Source organism: Schistocerca piceifrons, chromosome 1 (assembly GCF_021461385.2).
Source record: "Schistocerca piceifrons isolate TAMUIC-IGC-003096 chromosome 1, iqSchPice1.1, whole genome shotgun sequence".
NCBI classification, from domain to species: Eukaryota; Metazoa; Arthropoda; class Insecta; order Orthoptera; family Acrididae; genus Schistocerca; species Schistocerca piceifrons.
In genome coordinates, this window is record NC_060138.1 from 992,747,577 (window position 1) to 992,767,180 (window position 19,604).

Genomic DNA, 19,604 nt, shown 5'->3' on the forward strand with positions numbered 1-19,604 from the left:
AAGACATTGCATGTTACACACTGATGATAGAATTCTAAGGGCATAACATGCTTATGACATCCTGTTTGCAAGTACCTTTGTGTGTTCACACCACTTCAACTGAGAATCAATATTAATTCCTAGAAATTTTCCATTTGTTACACAGTCTACAGAGGTGCCATCTACATTTAATTTAAAGTTGTCATCCCAGACTGCTTTGTTTTTATTCTCTGCATTATTTATTATTTTGTCATTAAATGACTTTTTTGCAGCAATCAGCACCTCCCTATAGATCTTTTTGTATCTCTGATAAAAATTTAAGAATTCTGGATCACTGCAAATCTTTTTCATGGAACTGAGGTGTTTAAGTGTTTGGGAGGACTTCTTAATACCTGATGTTACCTATCTGTTTTTCTGAGATGTTGATACAGACATGCATACTTTTCAAAGTTCAATTTAAACAATATGGAGAATTTAGAGAATTTCATATTCACATTGGTTTCCTTATACACTTCATCCCAGCTTTGATTTTCTAGCTCTTTTCAAAAATCTTTTATTTTGATTTCTGATAGATGTTGTTTGTAGGCTTGTAATTTAGGGAATGATTCAATTTCTGATTTTACTGTTGTTATTTGACAAGGATGGTCTGATAGTCCGAGATCTTTTACAGCTACATCACATTTTCCCTGTCCATATTTGTGGCCACATGGCCAATTACTGATGCGGTCTTTGTAGTAACCCTTGTTGCACTGTTGTCCAATAGGGACATGCCAAAACTTTGAAGGATGTTGATGAAGGTGCTGCTGGATTCATTTGTGATATTAGTGTTGATGTTAATGTCCCCACACAGAATTATGTTGACCTTGGTACTTGAGACTTTATCTAGAACTTCAGTTAATTTATTTAAAAAAGTGTCCACACTACCACTGGAAGATCTATACACACACAAAATGATTACTTTCTTGGTGATATCAGGCACTGTTAATTGAATAGCTGATGTTTCAAAGTGTTTGTCTTCACTTACTGTTGTGAGGTCATGTCTTGATTTGAAATGTGTTCCTTTTCTGATGTAAATGCATGATTCTCCACCGCTTGAAGTAGTTCTGCAGTAAGAATTTGCCCTTTCATACAATGATAATACTACAGGTTGAAGCCCCCAGGGGCTCAGCATTCGTTTGCTGGGTACGGGCTTGGCGACCCCGGGGTTCCTGAGCTGGGGACTGGTAAGCGCCGCCAGTCCCCTGTCACCGTAACCTCTAAGCATACTTCAACGACCACCGTGCGGCGCGGCGGTGGAATGTTGTGTGTCTCAGGGAATGGGGATCTTGGCTTGACCGCCCGGATCGCGAGGATGGCATAAACCTCTATAAAAAACCCCTTAATCTCAAGGTGTGCTGCGCGCTGATGAGATGCATGGCTGTTGAGGTGGAACAGTCGGTAGCGGGCAACCTCTGGGGAACCTGCCGCACCTCAGTTGTATAAGGCTTACCTAGGCACGCGGGGCTCTGTCTAGGTGGACTTCTAGTTCCCTAGCTGCTCGTGGGACCGAGATGGATCCTTCGAAATTCTCTTTTCCTCCTCCCAGCGGAAAGGGTGGGCCGCTGGAAGGTTCTAACACCCAGTCTCTTAAGAGGGCCCGTGCAGTCAGTCCCCCTGACTCCGGCGCTTCTTTGAAAAGTCCAGTCTTAGGTAACAGAATGCATTCTGGTAATCCGAATGTGTTTCTCATTGTGAAACGGAAGGAGGGTAGTTTCGAGAAGGTTTCGCCCTTCTATATACAAAAGGGATTGGAGGGAATCTGTGGCTCCTTAAAATCGGTGAAGCGCTTACGTAATGGGACCTTGCTAGTGGAAACTTCCACTTCCCAGCAAGCAACTAACCTCCAATCTGCTAAATGCCTTGGAGAGTATGCCATAGACACCGAACTGCACAGCACCTTGAACTATAGCAAAGGTGTTGTGACATGCCGGGATCTAGCTGATATTCCCAAGGAAGAACTGCAACGTGAGTGGGCTCCGGAAGGTATCGTTGATGTCCAACACATCATGAAGAGGGTTGATGGCACTCTTGTCAAATCCGACTCCTTTATTCTGACCTTCAGTAGCACAACACTTCCTGAACATGTTAAAGCTGGCTTCCTTCGCCTTAGTGTGAGGCCTTATTTCCCGGCCCCAATGCGCTGTTTCAAATGCCAGCGTTTTGGGCATACCACCTTAGGCTGTAAAGGCGAAGCGACTTGTGGAAACTGTGGTCAGGCTGCTCATGAAGGAGTTGGTTGCTCGTCTCCGGCTAAATGTATTAATTGCTCTGGGAACCACCCTGTTTGGAGTAGGGACTGCCGCATATTTTTCGAGGAACGCAAGGTCCAGGAAATCAAAACAACCAAGCGTATCCCCTATGGTGAGGCCAAGAAGATTTATAAGTCGATGCAACCTCCCACATTTGCTACATCTTTTGCATCCCTGGTACAGAAGCCTACTCCAAAGGTCGATGCCTCAACGCAGACTGAGGTGGTGAGTGTTGGCACTAACACCTGTAGCTGCCAGTGCACTTGCAACGCAGCCAGTGTTCCAGAGCCAGTAGCCCCTACTCGAACGGCAGACAAAGGTACAGTGGCGGACTTGGTCCAGCCCCTCGCGCCTCCAACAGCTGAGGTTGTCCCCAAGCCCAGTGCGCCACTTACCACTCCCACATCCGCTCCCCCAAAGTCCACCAAGCCACAGAAAGCTACTGTGCAGCAGCAACAGCGGGTCAAATCCCGTGGTAAACCATCTGACCATGCGGATGTTGTTTTACGCGAGGCTTCATCTGACTCTTCCCCAGAGTTGATGGAGTACGATGTATGTGTGGGGCAATCATCTCGTCCCACGCCTGCCCCTCCACCTGCTGCGGTCTCCCCGCCCCGTCGGAGAGACAGGATGAAGGTGCTACCCCCAACATAGATGGCTCCCATACTCCAGTGGAACTTGCAAGGGTTCAGGACGCATGTGGAGGAACTTCGTCTACTTTCTCAGGGTCGACCATTGTGTCTCTGTCTCCAGGAGACGTATTTCCATCCATCATACTCCCCTGAGATACGAGGCTATACCCTCCACAAAAAGGACGACCTGTGTGGAGAGAGAGCTAGAGGAGGCGTAGGTATTTTCGTCAGGACGGACTACCATTCCTCGCCTCTCTCACTTACGACGACTCTACAGGCCGTCGCTGTGTCCGTGCACGTGCGTCATCCATTGACTGTATGTTCACTTTACTTGCCCCCACATGATGCTCTTGATGAAGCGGCCCTCACCGACCTTCTTACACAGCTCCCCCAGCCATTCATTATTTGTGATGATTTTAATGCCCACAATGTGCTTTGGGGCTCTGCAATTACCTGCCCCAGGGGTAGAGCAATTGAGAGGCTTCTCCTGTCATCCTGTGCCTACTTGCTCAATGGAGGACAGAGTACTCATTTCTGCACGGCGACTGGGTCGTTCTCCGCCATTGATCTCTCGCTTTGCTCTCCAGCTCTTGCCGCTAGTGCTCACTGGGAAGTGGTCGCTGACTTGCACGGCAGTGATCATTTCCCAATCTGGATTCACCTGCCAGATGGCGTGGGCCCCGACAGGAGACCACCACGATGGGTGCTCAGTGGAGCTGACTGGACACTTTATAGCCAGTTGGCCCAATTCGAACACTGTGCGAATGTTGAGGTGTGGGTGGATCATATTACCAAAACGGTCCTCCATGCCGCTGCGGCATCCATTCCACAGTCCACAGGTCACCGGAAAAGGCCACCTGTGCCTTGGTGGAGTGACGAATGCCGCTCTGCAATCAGGACCAGGCGTGCGGCTCTGCGGCGGTTCAAGTGTCGGCCGACTGCTGAGAATCTTGCTGCCTTTCGGGTGGCGAGGGCGAGATGTCGCCGCATTATTCGTGAGAGCAAGAAGAGGTCGTGGCACAAGTTCCTGAACACCGTTAATCGTTCCACCAAGAGTTCCATTGTGTGGGAGACCATTAGGAGAATTTCTGGCAGAGGAGGGAGGTGCCCCATAGCTGCTGTACTGAATAACGGCACTCTCCACACAGATCCGCGGGACATTGCCCAGACTATGGCAGCCTATTTTGCGACAGTTACTGCCACAACCAGTCAGGATCCCGGTTTCCAGCGCCATAGAGCGGTTGCTGAGAGGTGTAGTCTGAACTTCCAGCCCACCTCTCATGAAGTTTACAACTGCCCTTTTTCTATGTGGGAGCTGGATTCTGCATTGTCTGGAGCTCGTGACACTTCCCCTGGTCACGACAGGATCCATTACAGTATGCTATGGCACCTCACAATGCGCAACAAAGAAATCCTCCTCGCACTTTTTAATGCCATTTGGGCGTCGGGTCACTTTCCTGACGCGTGGCGTGAGGCAGTTTTAATCCCTTTTTTAAAACCTGGGAAAGACCGCTCGAGCCCAAGTAGCTACCGTAGTATTGCCCTCACTAGTTGCATAGGGAAGACCTTGGAGCGGATGGTCAACCGCCGCCTTGTCTGGATGTTAGAATCCCGGCAACTACTTAGTCGCTTTCAGTGTGGGTTCAGGAGGTTTCGTTCCACCTTCGATAACCTTGCCCTCCTGGAGGCGGCTATCCAACAAGCTTTCCTACGCCGTCATCACCTTATAGGTGTATTTTTCGACATCGAGAAGGCCTACGATACCACTTGGCGGCGTCTCATCCTGGAGCAGCTTCACGAATGGGGTTTTCGTGGTTGTCTTCCTCTTTTTATTCAGTCTTTCCTCTCGCCACGATATTTTAGATACCGAGTTGGTGACGTCCTGTCTGATCGCTTTGAGCAGGAGAACGGTGTCCCTCAGGGTAGCGTTTTAAGTGTGACTCTGTTTGCCATCGCTATTAATAGCATTACGTCCATGGTGAAAAGTCCTGTCCAGTGTTCTTTGTTTGTGGATGATTTCTCTTTGTTCTGCTCTTCTTCAAGCCTTGCAACGACAACTCGTCAGTTGCAACTTACGATTAGGCGTTTGGATGACTGGGCGCTGAAGAGTGGATTTAAGTTTTCCACCGAGAAGTCTGTATGTGTTCTTTTTAACCGTTCTCGTTCGATTTTACCCTTTCCTGAGTTGCGCTTGAGGGACACTATTCTTTCTTTTAAAGACACGGTGAGATTTCTGGGTCTCATTTTTGACTCGAGGCTCACGTGGTTACCTCATCTTAAAGACCTGAAACGACGGTCGCTTCAGGCTTTAAGCATTTTAAAATGTCTTAGCCACAGTACATGGGGAGCTGACAGGACTTGTCTGCTCCAGTTTTACAGGGCGTTTGTGCGATCTCGGCTCGATTATGGGTGCACGGTGTATGGGTCTGCGAGGCCTTCGTACTTAAAGATTTTGGACGTTGTCCACCATGAAGGGCTGCGGTTGGCCACTGGGGCATTCCGAACTAGCCCCATACCAAGCCTCTGTGCAGAGGCTGGTGAACCGCCACTTCATATGCGACGACGGCTACTTACGGTACGCCAGGCGTATAAAACTTTGTCCACACCGTACACACCTGCATACCATACCGTTGCTAAGCCTCCTCTGGCACGGTTATTTCATAACCGGCAACGTGCGACGCAGCCCTATGGGATTCGCGCACAGGATTGCCTCGCTGCGATGTCTGTGGCTGGTCTTCGTGTTTTACGTCGCGGTTGGAGCAGATCTCCACCTTGGCTCCTCCGGCGTCCCAAATTTATTTTAGATTTGACTCATTTTAAGAAAGATGGCACACCAGATTTTACGTTCCAATCTCTGTTTTTTAACATTTTAGACGTGCATCACGGTTTCACTGTCGTTTATACTGATGGCTCGAAACAGGAGACTTCCCTAGGCTGTTCTGTGGTGTTCCCTGATCGTGTCACCCGGATTCGCCTCCCTGCTGAATATACCGTTTTCGCAGCGGAGCTCCACGCGATCCTGAAGGCACTGGAGCAGATGCATCGTGTTCGGGGCGATCGATTTCTTCTCTGCTCCGATTCTCTTAGTGCCTTACAATCGCTGCAGAGCCTATACCCGACTGAGGAGATGGTCCAGTTGATACATGACCAACTGTACTTGCTCCAACAGCGGGGTAAAGAGGTATCCTTCTGCTGGGTGCCTGGTCATGTCGGCATATGGGGCAATGAACAGGCTGATCGGGCTGCCAAGGAGGCCTGCAGAGAGCAGGATGTGGTCCAGTGTCCTATCCCCTTGCAGTCAGTCATCGCTGCACTCCATAGGAAGTGCATGGAGTTGTGGGAGGCCGAATGGCTGGCGGTGTCGGCCAATAAACTGCGGTCGGTAAAGTCAACCACTCGGCCGTGGCGTTCCTCCTGTCGGTTGCTCAGGCGGGAAGAGGTGGCCCTCACACGTCTGCGGATTGGGCACTGTCCTGTGACGCATAGCTATTTATTACGGCGGGAGGATCCTCCGTTTTGTGCCACTTGTGGTGTGCACATCTCTGTCCGGCACATTTTAATCGACTGTATTTTATACCGTGATGCAAGGGCAGAAGCACAGGTTGTTGGGGATCTCCCTTGTATTTTAGCTGACGATGAGACGTGTGTGGCAAGGGTTTTTAAGTTTTGTGATGTGTCTGGACTCTGGCCTAAACTTTTAGGCTGGAGGTTTTAGTGTGTTGCAGAGTGGCTGACTCCTCCCTTTTTTCCTTGTGGTCAGCCAGCCACTTCCATCTGCTCCAATGTTTTAGCTCTCTCTACCATTTTCTTCCTGTATTGTCCACGTTTTACTGCTGACGCCCTGCATCATCCCACACTTCAGTGTGGGTGAGCCCATTTTTTCGATGATTGTTCCCCGTGTTCTCTGTTCCGTTTTATGTCCCTGTTCTGAGGTTTTCTTTTTTCTTGACACCCGTCTCACTATGATGCTGCACGGGCGCTGAAGACCTTGCTGTCGTGCGCCCACAAACACCTCTTCTACTACTACTACTACTACAGGTTGAATTTCTGTGTCTCTACACCTGTGCTCAGTAATACAAACTACTGTGCAGTTCAAGTTTGGAGCTCAACTTCTAATAGTTGTATTTTATTTTTTATTGATTGTTCAGTTTGTGAAATGCCCCATATTACTCTTTCCAATGGTTTGTTTTTCTTTGTGTCATCTGGCATATGTGATATTTGAAGTGTTAAAATCTGTCTTGTGAGTGATTATTTCAGTATTTTTTAAACTGCTGGAGATGCTCTTTAGGCAGGGAACCTGTTGTCTTGATTTATTCTAAAAAAGACCTACTTTTCCTACCTATGACAACAGGTATTCGACCATGTGTGGCCCGAGATCTGCCCCCTATACTTTCATGAATCAACTGTACCAATCTTCCCTTCCCAGTCCTGTGTAGGTGTAAGCCATGCCTAGTGAAACCCCATCAGTTGATAGTCCCGATGGGCACCAGAGAAACATGAGCAAAGTTGGTTGTCCTCAGAGCCATCCCTAACCCCACACTGACTCGCGTCACAGCTCCATCAAGGTGTGGTTGATCATGATGCCGGAACAGCTCGACAAAGTGTACATTTGTGCCATGAGTCAGGGAAGCTGTCTTGTCCAGGCACCACCTATGTCATATGCACCATCCCTGTCCAAACTTTTTCCCACCCCACCCCATCCACTATCACTACATGGTCCTCTTTTGTAAAGTCCTTACATATAAAGACCCTAGGTCCTCTATCACATAACAGCCCTACATTTGGCTTGAAGATACTGATGGCCTGGTACACTGCCCCTAAATTTTCCTGTAACTGAGGGCCTACACCTCACCCATGGCTATGACCTAGCAGCAGTACTTTCTTCTTCCTAACACTTTGTACATTCCTAGGCTTCTTGGCCTTGGTTGAAGTGTGCTGCACATTTCCTGCTCCTTGTTCTACCTGCGGCTCTTTCTGTTTTTGGTATTGATGATAAAACTGTCAGATCGCATTCTCTTTCTTCCTATCCTCCTACCAGCTGCCAGTTCCCAACCACCCTCCTCCCCCTTATCTCCCTTGATCCTTATGAGTTCCTTCCTTGCTTCCTCCAACTGTGCCTGAACGGCACAGATTTTCCTTTCCTCTTCCCCAGTCAAAATATTCCTACTGCGTACTCTGCAGTTCCAGGAGAGAGCCTCTTCTGTTCTCCCCACATTCTCCCCCCCCCCCCTCCCCCCCCCCCTCCCAGTGAAAATATTTCCTACAAGATTGGCAACAAATCCCTCCCTACCCTATAACTGCTCCCACGTTTCTCACTCATGGTCAGTTTCAAAAGCATAATTAAGTTTAAAGAATGTTTTAAATTGTCAAGGTTGCTTGATTGGCAGTGTATAAACAAAAAGACGACACAAAAGTCTTATGTGCAGTGGTTTTTTTTGTACTGATTTTGAGATACAATGACAGAAAAATTAATTTGTAATTTCTTTTCTTTTAGAGAATTTATGTTATCGGGGGTGTTTTGTCAGATTTTTAAAATGTTTATAACTTGGAAAATTTAGTCCTAGATCGTGTGTATCTAACTAGTAAACAATACAAAATGTGTTAGTTAAATACAATTTAGAAACATTTAATTACACTTTTATTGCGACAGTAAACACTGATGAAACTAGTAGCTGGCTTTTTTAAACGAATTTTGCACTATCAAGAAAACTTGAATAGAATTTTTTGTGTTTATGTCATGCAAAATTTCGGGTTACGTCACGATTATCAGGACTTCAGGAAAAGAATAAGTTTTTTCAAGAAAAAGCTCTGCTGGGGCGCTAATATTCACTTGTGTGACAAGAATGGACACTATAGCAAGTATACAAAACAAAGAGAATTTAAATTTGACACTATTTCCTCTTAAATAAGTTCTTTTAGCGGACGAAGAAAATACCTGTGATCTCACTTGTCGGCCACCTATTAAAAAGTTTAAAGGGATCTATATTTATATTATAATATAAAAAGTCGCACTAAGTAAAATTAGCTTTCTAATTTGCCTCCCCCCTCCCTCAAAAAATAAATAAATAAATAAATAAATAAATAAAAAGGGGGGGGGGTCCTGTGTGTGGGCCTGGCTGGGTATTCTTTAAAGCATTAGTAACTGCACTGCTAACGTACAGAACAATAGTGCAGGAAACCAAATTTTTCTTATTTTTTAATATTTTCATTTGACTCTGCTTCATATATAATAAATTTTGAAGTTTGTGGCCACCTTATTATGACCAGTCCAGCACCATTTCATGGGTGCAGTCTCCACGTAGCACCTTGGCTGGACAGTGCGCCATGAGAAGAACAGTCACCATACCTTTATCCGAAATCACAAATGCATCCCCATCCACTCTACACTTGTACTGTTGTTTACATTGCATATAAAACGTCACACCAAAAAAAGTACAACAGACTGAACTTATGAATGCAAGCAAATAAATCTTCTATGAGCTCATAATACACAAGTAGTGTACAATATCGCCATTAACAGGAGTTAAATATGAATGAGATCTTCAATTGTAAAACATGTGTTTGACAGTCATAGTCAAATGTAAGCATTATGCTGAGGTTACAGTGGATGATGAAAAGTGTACCTTAAAAGGAAAATAAAAGAGGGATACATCTCATTCAAGTGAGGTAAGGACATTAAAGAGTTGCATCATGTAGTGCTGCTCCTGCAAATACATCTGGAAGGAAAGTGCTGTTTACATTATCTGGTCTTCTTTAAGGACAAATTGCTTTTACAATGAATAGAGATGTTTCCCCCCTCTCTAGATGTAGTTTCTCCAAATAATGTTACTTACAGAAAATTCTTTTATTTTGGTTATGTTGTCATCAGCTGTATGAGAAGTAATTATAGTCAGCTAGGTATTAAAGTATTTCAGCAGAATTTGTAACAAGTTATAAACTTTCTTTCTTCATATGAATGGATATTGTTACCAGTTTATATTTATCTGAGTCAAAAAGATGATTGTTCCAATTTGTTTCAGATAACAGTACCATTTCAGTATGAGTGGTTAGATGAAATGTTCAGAGAAATGGCTACATATGTGTTCTTTGTACTAACTGGATATAAATTCCGGCCTGCATCAGCAAATCCCTACTTTCAAGCAAATACAGATGATGATGACGATGAAGAAATGGATGTTGTGTAAGTACTATGATGTGATTTAGAGAACTATTATATTACCTTGAAAGAAATCCATATAATAGAGGGAAACATTCAGCGTGGGAAAAATATATCTAAAAACAAAGATAATGAGACTTACCAAACAAAAGCACTGGCAGGTCGATAGACACACAAACAAACACAAACATACACACAAAATTCAAGCTTTCGCAACCAACGGTTGCTTCATCAGGAAAGAGGGAAGGAGAGGGAAAGACGAAAGGATGTGGGTTTTAAGGGAGAGGGTAAGGAGTCATTCCAATCCCGGGAGCGGAAAGACTTACCTTAGGGGGAAAAAAGGACAGGTATACACTCGCGCGCGCGCGCACACACACACACACACACACACACACACACACACACACACACACACACACACACACACAGACACAAGCAGACATTTGTAAAGGCCTTTTTAAAAGGTGAGGCCTTTGGATAGAACAGAGGTTTCGGATTGGGAGAGAGGTTTGGAGGAAAGGTTAACTACTGAATTAGGGTGTTGTGGTTCCAGATTGTGTTGATTGGAATTTTGAGGTTTTGGAGGGAGTGGAGCTGGAAGTGGGAGATTGAGTAGATGGGAGAGACTGGGTTTGTGTGCAATGAGAGGAGGTTGAGGTTTGCTGGAAAGGTTGTGAAGGGTGAGTGAGTTACCTTTCCAGAGGTGGGAAACCAGGAGATTGGATAGTTTTTTGAGGTGGAAGGTGGCATGCTGTTCTAATTTGCGGTTGGCCTGTAGGAGGATGCTCTGAACAGCCGGTGTGGATGTGGGAGAGGAAAGATTGAGGACTTTTATTAAGGATAGGAGTTGACAGGTGTGTTCATTGGCTGAGTTGATGTGTAGGTGAAGGATTAGGTGGGTGAGGGCAATGGATTGTTCAGTTTGGAACTGGTATAGGGACTGATGGAAGGAAGGGTTGCAGCCAGAGATGGGAACTTTAAGTGTGAGGCCTTTGGGGGTAATGCCAAATGTCAGACAAGCCTGAGAAAATAAAATATGGGAGTGTAATCTGGCTAGGGCAAAGGCATGTTTGCAGAGGGAATGTAAATAAAACTTAATGGGGTCGTTGTGGGGGTGTTGTGAGTGTGACATGGTGTTAGAAGGTGGAAAGTGTAACATGAGGCTGAAATGAAAATGAAAATAAAAATATATGGGGAGAGATAAAGGTGAACTAGAAAGCAACTGGAGATCTGGTGTGAAAAAAGGCGAAAAAGTGTTGGTTAAAGCTGGGCTATGTTGATCCTGTGGTGAACTTGGGTTGGTAGACAATGATGTGCACAAAGGTTAGGTGGTTGTGTTGCCACCAAAACACATTAAAGGAAGGAGAGGGAAAAACGAAAGGATGTGGGTTTTAAGGGAGAGGGTAAGGAGTCATTCCAATCCCGGGAGCGGAAAGACTTACCTTAGGGGGAAAAAACGACAGGTGTACACTCGCACACAATCCATCCGCACATACACAGACACAAGCAGACATTTGTAAAGGCAAAGAGTTTGAGCAGAGATGTCAGTCGAGGCGGAAGTACAGAGGCAAAGATGTTGTTGGAAGACAGGTGAGTATGAGCGGCGGCAACTTGAAATTAGCGGAGGTTGAGGCCTGGCGGATAACGAGAAGAGAGGATATACTGAAGGGCAAGTTCCCATCTCTGGAGTTCTGACAGGTTGGTGTCAGTGGGAAGTATCCAGATAACCCGGACGATGTAACACTGTGCCAAGATGTGCTGGCCGTGCAACAAGGCATGTTTAGCCACAGGGTGATCCTCATTACCAACAAACACTGTCTGCCTGTGTCCATTCATGCGAATGGACAGTTTGTTGCTGGTCATTCCCACATAGAAAGCTTCACAGTGTAGGCGGGTCAGTTGGTAAATCACGTGGGTGCTTTCACACGTGGCTCTGCCTTTGATCGTGTACACCTTCCGGGTTACAGGACTGGAGTAGGTGGTGGTGGGAGGGTGCATTGGACAGGTTTTACACCGGGGGCGGTTACAAGGGTAGGAGCCAGAGGGTAAGGAAGGTGGTTTGGGGATTTCATAGGGATGAACTAAGAGGTTACGAAGGTTAGGTGGATGGCGGAAATACACTCTTGGTGGAGTGGGGAGGATTTCATGAAGGATGGATCTCATTTCAGGGCAGGATTTGAGGAAGTCGTATCCCTGCTGGAGAGCCACATTCAGAGTCTGATCCAGTCCCGGAAAGTATCCTGTCACAAGTGGGGCACTTTTGTGGTTCTTCTGTGGGAGGTTCTGGGTTTGAGGGGACGAGGAAGTGGCTCTGGTTATTTGCTTCTGTACCAGGTCGGGAGGGTAGTTGCGGGATGTGAAAGCTGTTTTCAGGTTGTCAGTGTAATGGTTCAGGGATTCCGGACTGGAGCAGATTCGTTTGCCACGAAGACCTAGGCTGTAGGGAAGGGACCGTTTGATGTGGAATGGGTGGCAGCTGTCATAATGGAGGTACTGTTGCTTGTTGGTGGGTTTGATGTGGACGGACGTGTGAAGCTGGCCATTATACAGATGGAGGTCAACGTCAAGGAAAGTGGCATGGGATTTGGAGTAGGACCAGGTGAATCTGATGGGACCAAAGGAGGTGAGGTTGGAGAGGAAATTCTGGAGTTCTTCTTCACTGTGAGTCCAGATCATGAAGATGTCATCAATAAATCTGTACCAAACTTTGGGTTGGCAGGCCTGGGTAACCAAGAAGGCTTCCTCTAAGCGACCCATGAATAGGTTGGCGTACGAGGGGGCCATCCTGGTACCCATGGCTGTTCCCTTTAAATGTTGGTATGTCTGGCCTTCAAATGTGAAGAAGTTGTGGGTCAGGATGAAGCTGGCTAAGGTAATGAGGAAAGAGGCTTTAGGTAGGGTGGCAGGTGATCGGCGCGAAAGGAAGTGCTCCATCGCAGCGAGGCCCTGGACGTGCGGAATATTTGTGTATAAGGAAGTGGCATCAATGGTTACAAGGATGGTCTCCGGGGGTAATAGATTGGGTAAGGATTCCAGGCGTTTGAGAAAGTGGTTGGTGTCTTTGATGAAGGATGGGAGACTGCATGTAATGGGTTGAAGGTGTTGATCTACGTAGGCAGAGATACGTTCTGTGGGGGCTTGGTAACCAGCTACAATGGGGCGGCCGGGATGATTGGGTTTGTGAATTTTAGGAAGAAGGTAGAAGGTAGGGGTGCGGGGTGTCGGTGGGGTCAGGAGGTTGATGGAATCAGGTGAAAGGTTTTGTAGGGGGCCTAAGGTTCTGAATATATCCATCCGTGGATATGTGTGTGTGTGCGAGTGTATACGTGTCCTTTTTTCCCCCTAAGGTAAGTCTTTCTGCTCCCGGGATTGGAATGACTCCTTACCCTCTCCCTTAAAACCCACATCCTTTCGTCTTTCCCTCTCCTTCCCTCTTTCCTGATGAAGCAACCGTTGGTTGCGAAAGCTTGAATTTTGTGTGTATGTTTGTGTTTGTTTGTGTGTCTATCGACCTGCCAGCACTTTCATTTGGTAAGTCACGTCATCTTTGTTTTTTTTTATATATATATATATATATATATATATATATATATATATAAAAAGAAAGATGATGAAACTTACCAAACAAAAGCGCTGGCAGGTCGATAGACACACTAACAAACACAAACATACACACAAAATTCTAGCTTTCGCAACCAATGGTTGCCTCGTCAGGAAAGAGGGAAGGAGAAGGAAAGACAAAAGGATATGGGTTTTAAGGGAGAGGGTAAGGAGTCATTCCAATCCCGGGAGCGGAAAGACTTACCTTAGGGGGAAAAAAGGACAGGTATACACTCGCACACACACACATATCCATCCACACATACACAGACACAAGCAGACATTTGTAAAGGCAAAGAGTTTGGGCAGAGATGTCAGTCGGGGCGGATGTACAGAGGCAAAGATGAAGTTGAAAGACAGGTGAGGTATGAGCGGCGGCAAATTGAAATTAGAAATTAGCGGAGATTGAGGCCTGGCGGATAGCGAGAAGAAAGGATATGCTGAAGGGCAAGTTCCCATCTCCGGAGTTCTGACAGGTTGGTGTTAGTGGGAAGTATCCAGATAACCCGGACAGTGTAACACTGTGCCAAGATGTGCTGGCCGTGCACCAAGGCATGTTTAGCCACAGGGTGATCCTCATTACCAACAAACACTGTCTGCCTGTGTCCATTCATGCGAATGGACAGTTTGTTGCTGGTCATTCCCACATAGAACGCTTCACAGTGTAGGCAGGTCAGTTGGTAAATCACGTGGGTGCTTTCACACGTGGCTCTGCCTTTGATCGTGTACACCTTCCGGGTTACAGGACTGGAATAGGTGGTGGTGGGAGGGTGCATGGGACAGGTTTTACACCGGGGGCGGTTACAGGGGTAGGAGCCAGAGGGTAGGGAAGGTGGTTTGGGGATTTCATAGGGATGAACTAAGAGGTTGCGAAGGTTAGGTGGACGGCGGAAAGACACTCTTGGTGGAGTGGGGAGGATTTCATGAAGGATGGATCTCATTTCGGGGCAGGATTTGAGGAAGTCGTATCCCTGCTGGAGAGCCACATTCAGAATCTGATCCAGTCCCGGAAAGTATCCTGTCACAAGTGGGGCACTTTTGGGGTTCTTCTGTGGAAGGTTCCGGGTTTGAGGAGATGAGGATGTGGCTCTGGTTATTTGCTTCTGTACCAGGTCGGGAGGGTAGTTACGGGATGCAAAAGCTGTTTTCAGGTTGTTGGTGTAATGGTTCAAGGATTCCGGACTGGAGCAGATTCGTTTGCCACGAAGACCTAGGCTGTAGGGAAGGGACCGTTTGATGTGGAATGGGTGGCAGCTGTCATAATGGAGGTACTGTTGCTTGTTGGTGGGTTTAATGTGGACGGACGTGTGAAGCTGGCCATTGGACAGGTGGAGGTCAACGTCAAGGAAAGTGGCATGGGATTTGGAGTAGGACCAGGTGAATCTGATGGAACCAAAGGAGTTAAGGTTGGAGAGGAAATTCTGGAGTTCTTCTTCACTGTGAGTCCAGATCACGAAAATGTCATCAATAAATCTGTACCAAACTTCGGGTTGGCAGGCCTGGGTAACCAGGAAGGCTTCCTCTAAGCGACCCATGAATAGGTTGGCATACGAGGGGGCCATCCTGGTACCCATGGCTGTTCCCTTTAATTGTTGGTATGTCTGGCCTTCAAAAGTGAAGAAGTTGTGGGTCAGGATGAAGCTGGCTAAGGTAATGAGGAAAGAGGTTTTAGGTAGGGTGGCAGGTGATCGGCGTGAAAGGAAGTGCTCCATCGCAGCGAGGCCCTGGACATGCGGAATATTTGTGTATAACGAAGTGGCCGCCGCTCATACCTCACCTGTCTTTCAACTTCATCTTTGCCTCTGTACATCCGCCCCGACTGACATCTCTGCCCAAACTCTTTGCCTTTACAAATGTCTGCTTGTGTCTGTGTCTGTGTATGTGTGGATGGATATGTGTGTGTGTGCGAGTGTATACCTGTCCTTTTTCCCCCCTAAGGTAAGTCTTTCCGCTCCCGGGATTGGAATGACTCCTTACCCTCTCCCTTAAAACCCATATCCTTTTGTCTTTCCTTCTCCTTCCCTCTTTCCTGACGAGGCAACCATTGGTTGCGAAAGCTAGAATTTTGTGTGTATGTTTGTGTTTGTTAGTGTGTCTATCGACCTGCCAGCGCTTTTGTTTGGTAAGTTTCATCATCTTTCTTTTTAGATATATTTTTCCCACGTGGAATGTTTCCCTCTAATATATTCATATCATTAATTTGAAGCCAACAATCACGTTTGTTATTGTTATCGTTATTGTTATTGTCACTGTTACATTTCGAAGTCTTTTCTGTCGTCTTATTTCCTCCTTCTGTTTTTGCCAGCAGTTTCACTTTCTATTCACCTTCTCCTTTTTTACCGTAATCCAGTATACAATTTTATCCCGTCGATATACACTCAACAATACGTAATAATACGTAAATCACTTCGAAACCATAACCAAAAAAATTTTTTTTTTTTCCACTTTGCTGCTATAAAATCCACCGTTTCCAGTCCACAAACAGTTCCTTTTAGCTATTAAACAACCCTTTCGGCAGTTTTAATAACTTTTGCTTTATTTCCATTTCCGTTTTTCTCACATCACCGATCATTTTTAGCCGCTTCCCACAGGTTTTAACGTAATTATTTCTTCATCAAACAATTGTTAGCTTCATTTCCATAATCTGCCACCACGAAACCACTCCTTTTAATACATCCTCACGTAGTTTTTTCGAAATTTTCCCGAATTTCTCCACCCTTTAACGTGTTTTGGCGGCAACACAACCACCTAACCTTTATGCACATCATTATCTACCTACACAAGTTCATCACAGGATCGACATAGCCCAGCCCTAACCAACCCTTTCTCGCCTTTTTTCACACCAGATCTCCATTTGCTTTCTAATTTTACCTTTATCTCTCCCCATATATTTTTTCATATTTATTTTCATTTTCATTTCAGCCTCGTGTTCCACTTTCCACCTTCTAGTACCATGTCACCCTCACAACACCTTCACAACGACCCCATTAAGTTTTATTTACATTCCCTCCGCAAACATGCCTTCGCCCTAGCCAGATTACACTCCCATATTTTATTTTCTCAGGCTTGTCTGACATTTGGCATCACCCCCAAAGGCCTCACACTTAAAGTTCCCATCTCTGGCTGCAACCCTTCTTTCCATCAGTCCCTATACCAGTTCCAAACCAAACAATCCATTGCCCTCACCCACCTAATCCTTCACCTACACATCCACTCAGCCAATCAACACGCCCATCAACTCCTATCCTTTATAAAAATCCTCAATCTTTCCTCTCCCACATCCACACCTGTTGTTCAGAGCATCCTCCTACAGGCCAACCGCAAATTAGAACAGCATGCCACCCTCCACCTTAAAAAACTATCCAATCTCCTGGTTTCCCACCTCCGGAAAGGCAACTCACTCACCCTTCACAACCTTTCCAGCAAACCTCAACCTCCTCTCATTGCACACAAACCCAGTCTCTCCCATCTACTCAATCTCCCACTTCCAGCTCCACTCCCTCCAAAACCTCAAAATTCCAATCAACGCAATCTGGAACCACAACACCCCAATTCAGTAGTTAACCTTTCCTCCAAACCTCTCTCCCAATCCGAAACCTCTGTCCTATCCAAAGGCCTCACCTTCAGCCCCACTCCCAGATTTAACCAAACAGTCCTCGTCAAAGATTTACTGTCCTACACCCGTACTCTCTGCTGGAAATATCACTTTGCCACGAAGAAAAATGATCCTAATCCTACTCCTAATGATCCAACTCCCCAAGACACTATCCAAATTGAACCATGCCTGGAACAGTTCCGTCCTCCGTCACAGCGGGACCCACCTCCTCTTCCTCAAAATCACCCTCTCCTAACCTTCCAGGAATTTCTGACTTCCAGCCTTGCCTCTCAATCCTTCTTAAAAAACCTTAATCCTACTCCCAACATCACCACTGCTGAAGCCCAGGCTATCCGTGATCTGAAGGCTGACCGATCCATCGTCATTCTTCCGGCGGACAAGGGTTCCACAACTGTGGTACTTGATCGTCGGGAGTATGTGGCTGAGGGACTGCGTCAGCTTTCAGACAACACTACTTACAAAGTTTGCCAAGGCAATCCCATTCCTGATGTCCAGGCGGAGCTTCAAGGAATCCTCAGAACCTTAGGCCCCCTACAAAACCTTTCACCCGACTCCATCAACCTCCTGACCCCACCAACACCCCGCACCCCTACCTTCTACCTTCTTCCCAAAATTCACAAACCCAATCATCCCGGCCGTCCCATTGTAGCTGGTTACCAAGCCCCCACCGAACGCATCTCTGCCTACGTAGATCAACACCTTCAACCCATTACATGCAGTCTCCCATCCTTCATCAAAGACACCAACCACTTTCTCAAACGCCTGGAATCCCTACCCAGTCTGTTACCCCCGGAAACCATCCTTGTAACCATTGATGCCACTTCCTTATACACAAATATTCCGCATGTCCAGGGCCTCGCTGCGATGGAGCACTTCCTTTCACGCCGATCACCTGCCGCCCTACCTAAAACCTCTTTCCTCATTACCTTAGCCAGCTTCATCCTGACCCACAACTTCTTCACTTTTGAAGGCCAGACATACCAACAATTAAAGGGAACAGCCATGGGTACCAGGATGGCTCCCTCGTATGCCAACCTATTCATGGGTCGCTTAGAGGAAGCCTTCCTGGTTCCCCAGGCCTGCCAACCCGAAGTTTGGTACAGATTTATTGATGACATTTTCGTGATCTGGACTCACAGTGAAGAAGAACTCCAGAATTTCCTCTCCAACCTTAACTCCTTTGGTTCCATCAGATTCACCTGGTCCTACTCCAAATCCCATGCCACTTTCCTTGACGTTGACCTCCACCTGTCCAATGGCCAGCTTCACACGTCCGTCCACATTAAACCCACCAACAAGCAACAGTACCTCCATTATGACAGCTGCCACCCATTCCACATCAAACGGTCCCTTCCCTACAGCCTAGGTCTTCGTGGCAAACGAATCTGCTCCAGTCCGGAATCCTTGAACCATTACACCAACAACCCGAAAACAGCTTTTGCATCCCGTAACTACCCTCCCGACCTGGTACAGAAGCAAATAACCAGAGCCACATCCTCATCTCCTCAAACCCGGAACCTTCCACAGAAGAACCCCAAAAGTGCCCCACTTGTGACAGGATACTTTCCGGGACTGGATCAGATTCTGAATGTGGCTCTCCAGCAGGGATACGACTTCCTCAAATCCTGCCCCGAAATGAGATCCATCCTTCATGAAATCCTCCCCACTCCACCAAGAGTGTCTTTCCGCCGTCCACCTAACCTTCGCAACCTCTTAGTTCATCCCTATGAAATCCCCAAACCACCTTCCGTACCCTCTGGCTCCTACCCCTGTAACCGCCCCTGGTGTAAAACCTGTCCCAAGCACCCTCCCACCACCACCTATTCCAGTCCTGTAACCCGGAAGGTGTACACGATCAAAGGCAGAGCCACGTGTGAAAGCACCCACGTGATATACCAACTGACCTGCCTACACTGTGAAGCGTTCTATGTGGGAATGACCAGCAACAAACTGTCCATTCGCATGAATGGACACAGGCAGACAGTGTTTGTTGGTAATGAGGATCACCCTGTGGCTAAACATGCCTTGGTGCACGGCCAGCACATCTTGGCACAGTGTTACACTGTCCGGGTTATCTGGATACTTCCCACTAACACCAACCTGTCAGAACTCCGGAGATGGGAACTTGCCCTTCAGCATATCCTTTCTTCTCGCTATCCGCCAGGCCTCAATCTCCGCTAATTTCTAATTTCAATTTGCCGCCGCTCATACCTCACCTGTCTTTCAACTTCATCTTTGCCTCTGTACATCCGCCCCGACTGACATCTCTGCCCAAACTCTTTGCCTTTACAAATGTCTGCTTGTGTCTGTGTATGTGTGGATGGATATGTGTG

General features: G+C 46.7%; 1 protein-coding gene across 1 annotated transcript in view; it reads left to right on the forward strand.

The window, feature by feature from the left end:
* The window catches only part of LOC124795120 (protein GPR107), a 174,789-nt gene that overhangs the window by 123,189 nt on the left and 31,996 nt on the right, over positions 1-19,604 (forward strand). Inside the window, exon 12 of the mRNA XM_047258983.1 lies at positions 9,919-10,079. Coding sequence (XP_047114939.1) covers positions 9,919-10,079 — 161 coding nt within the window. The remainder of the gene's footprint in view (positions 1-9,918; positions 10,080-19,604) is intronic.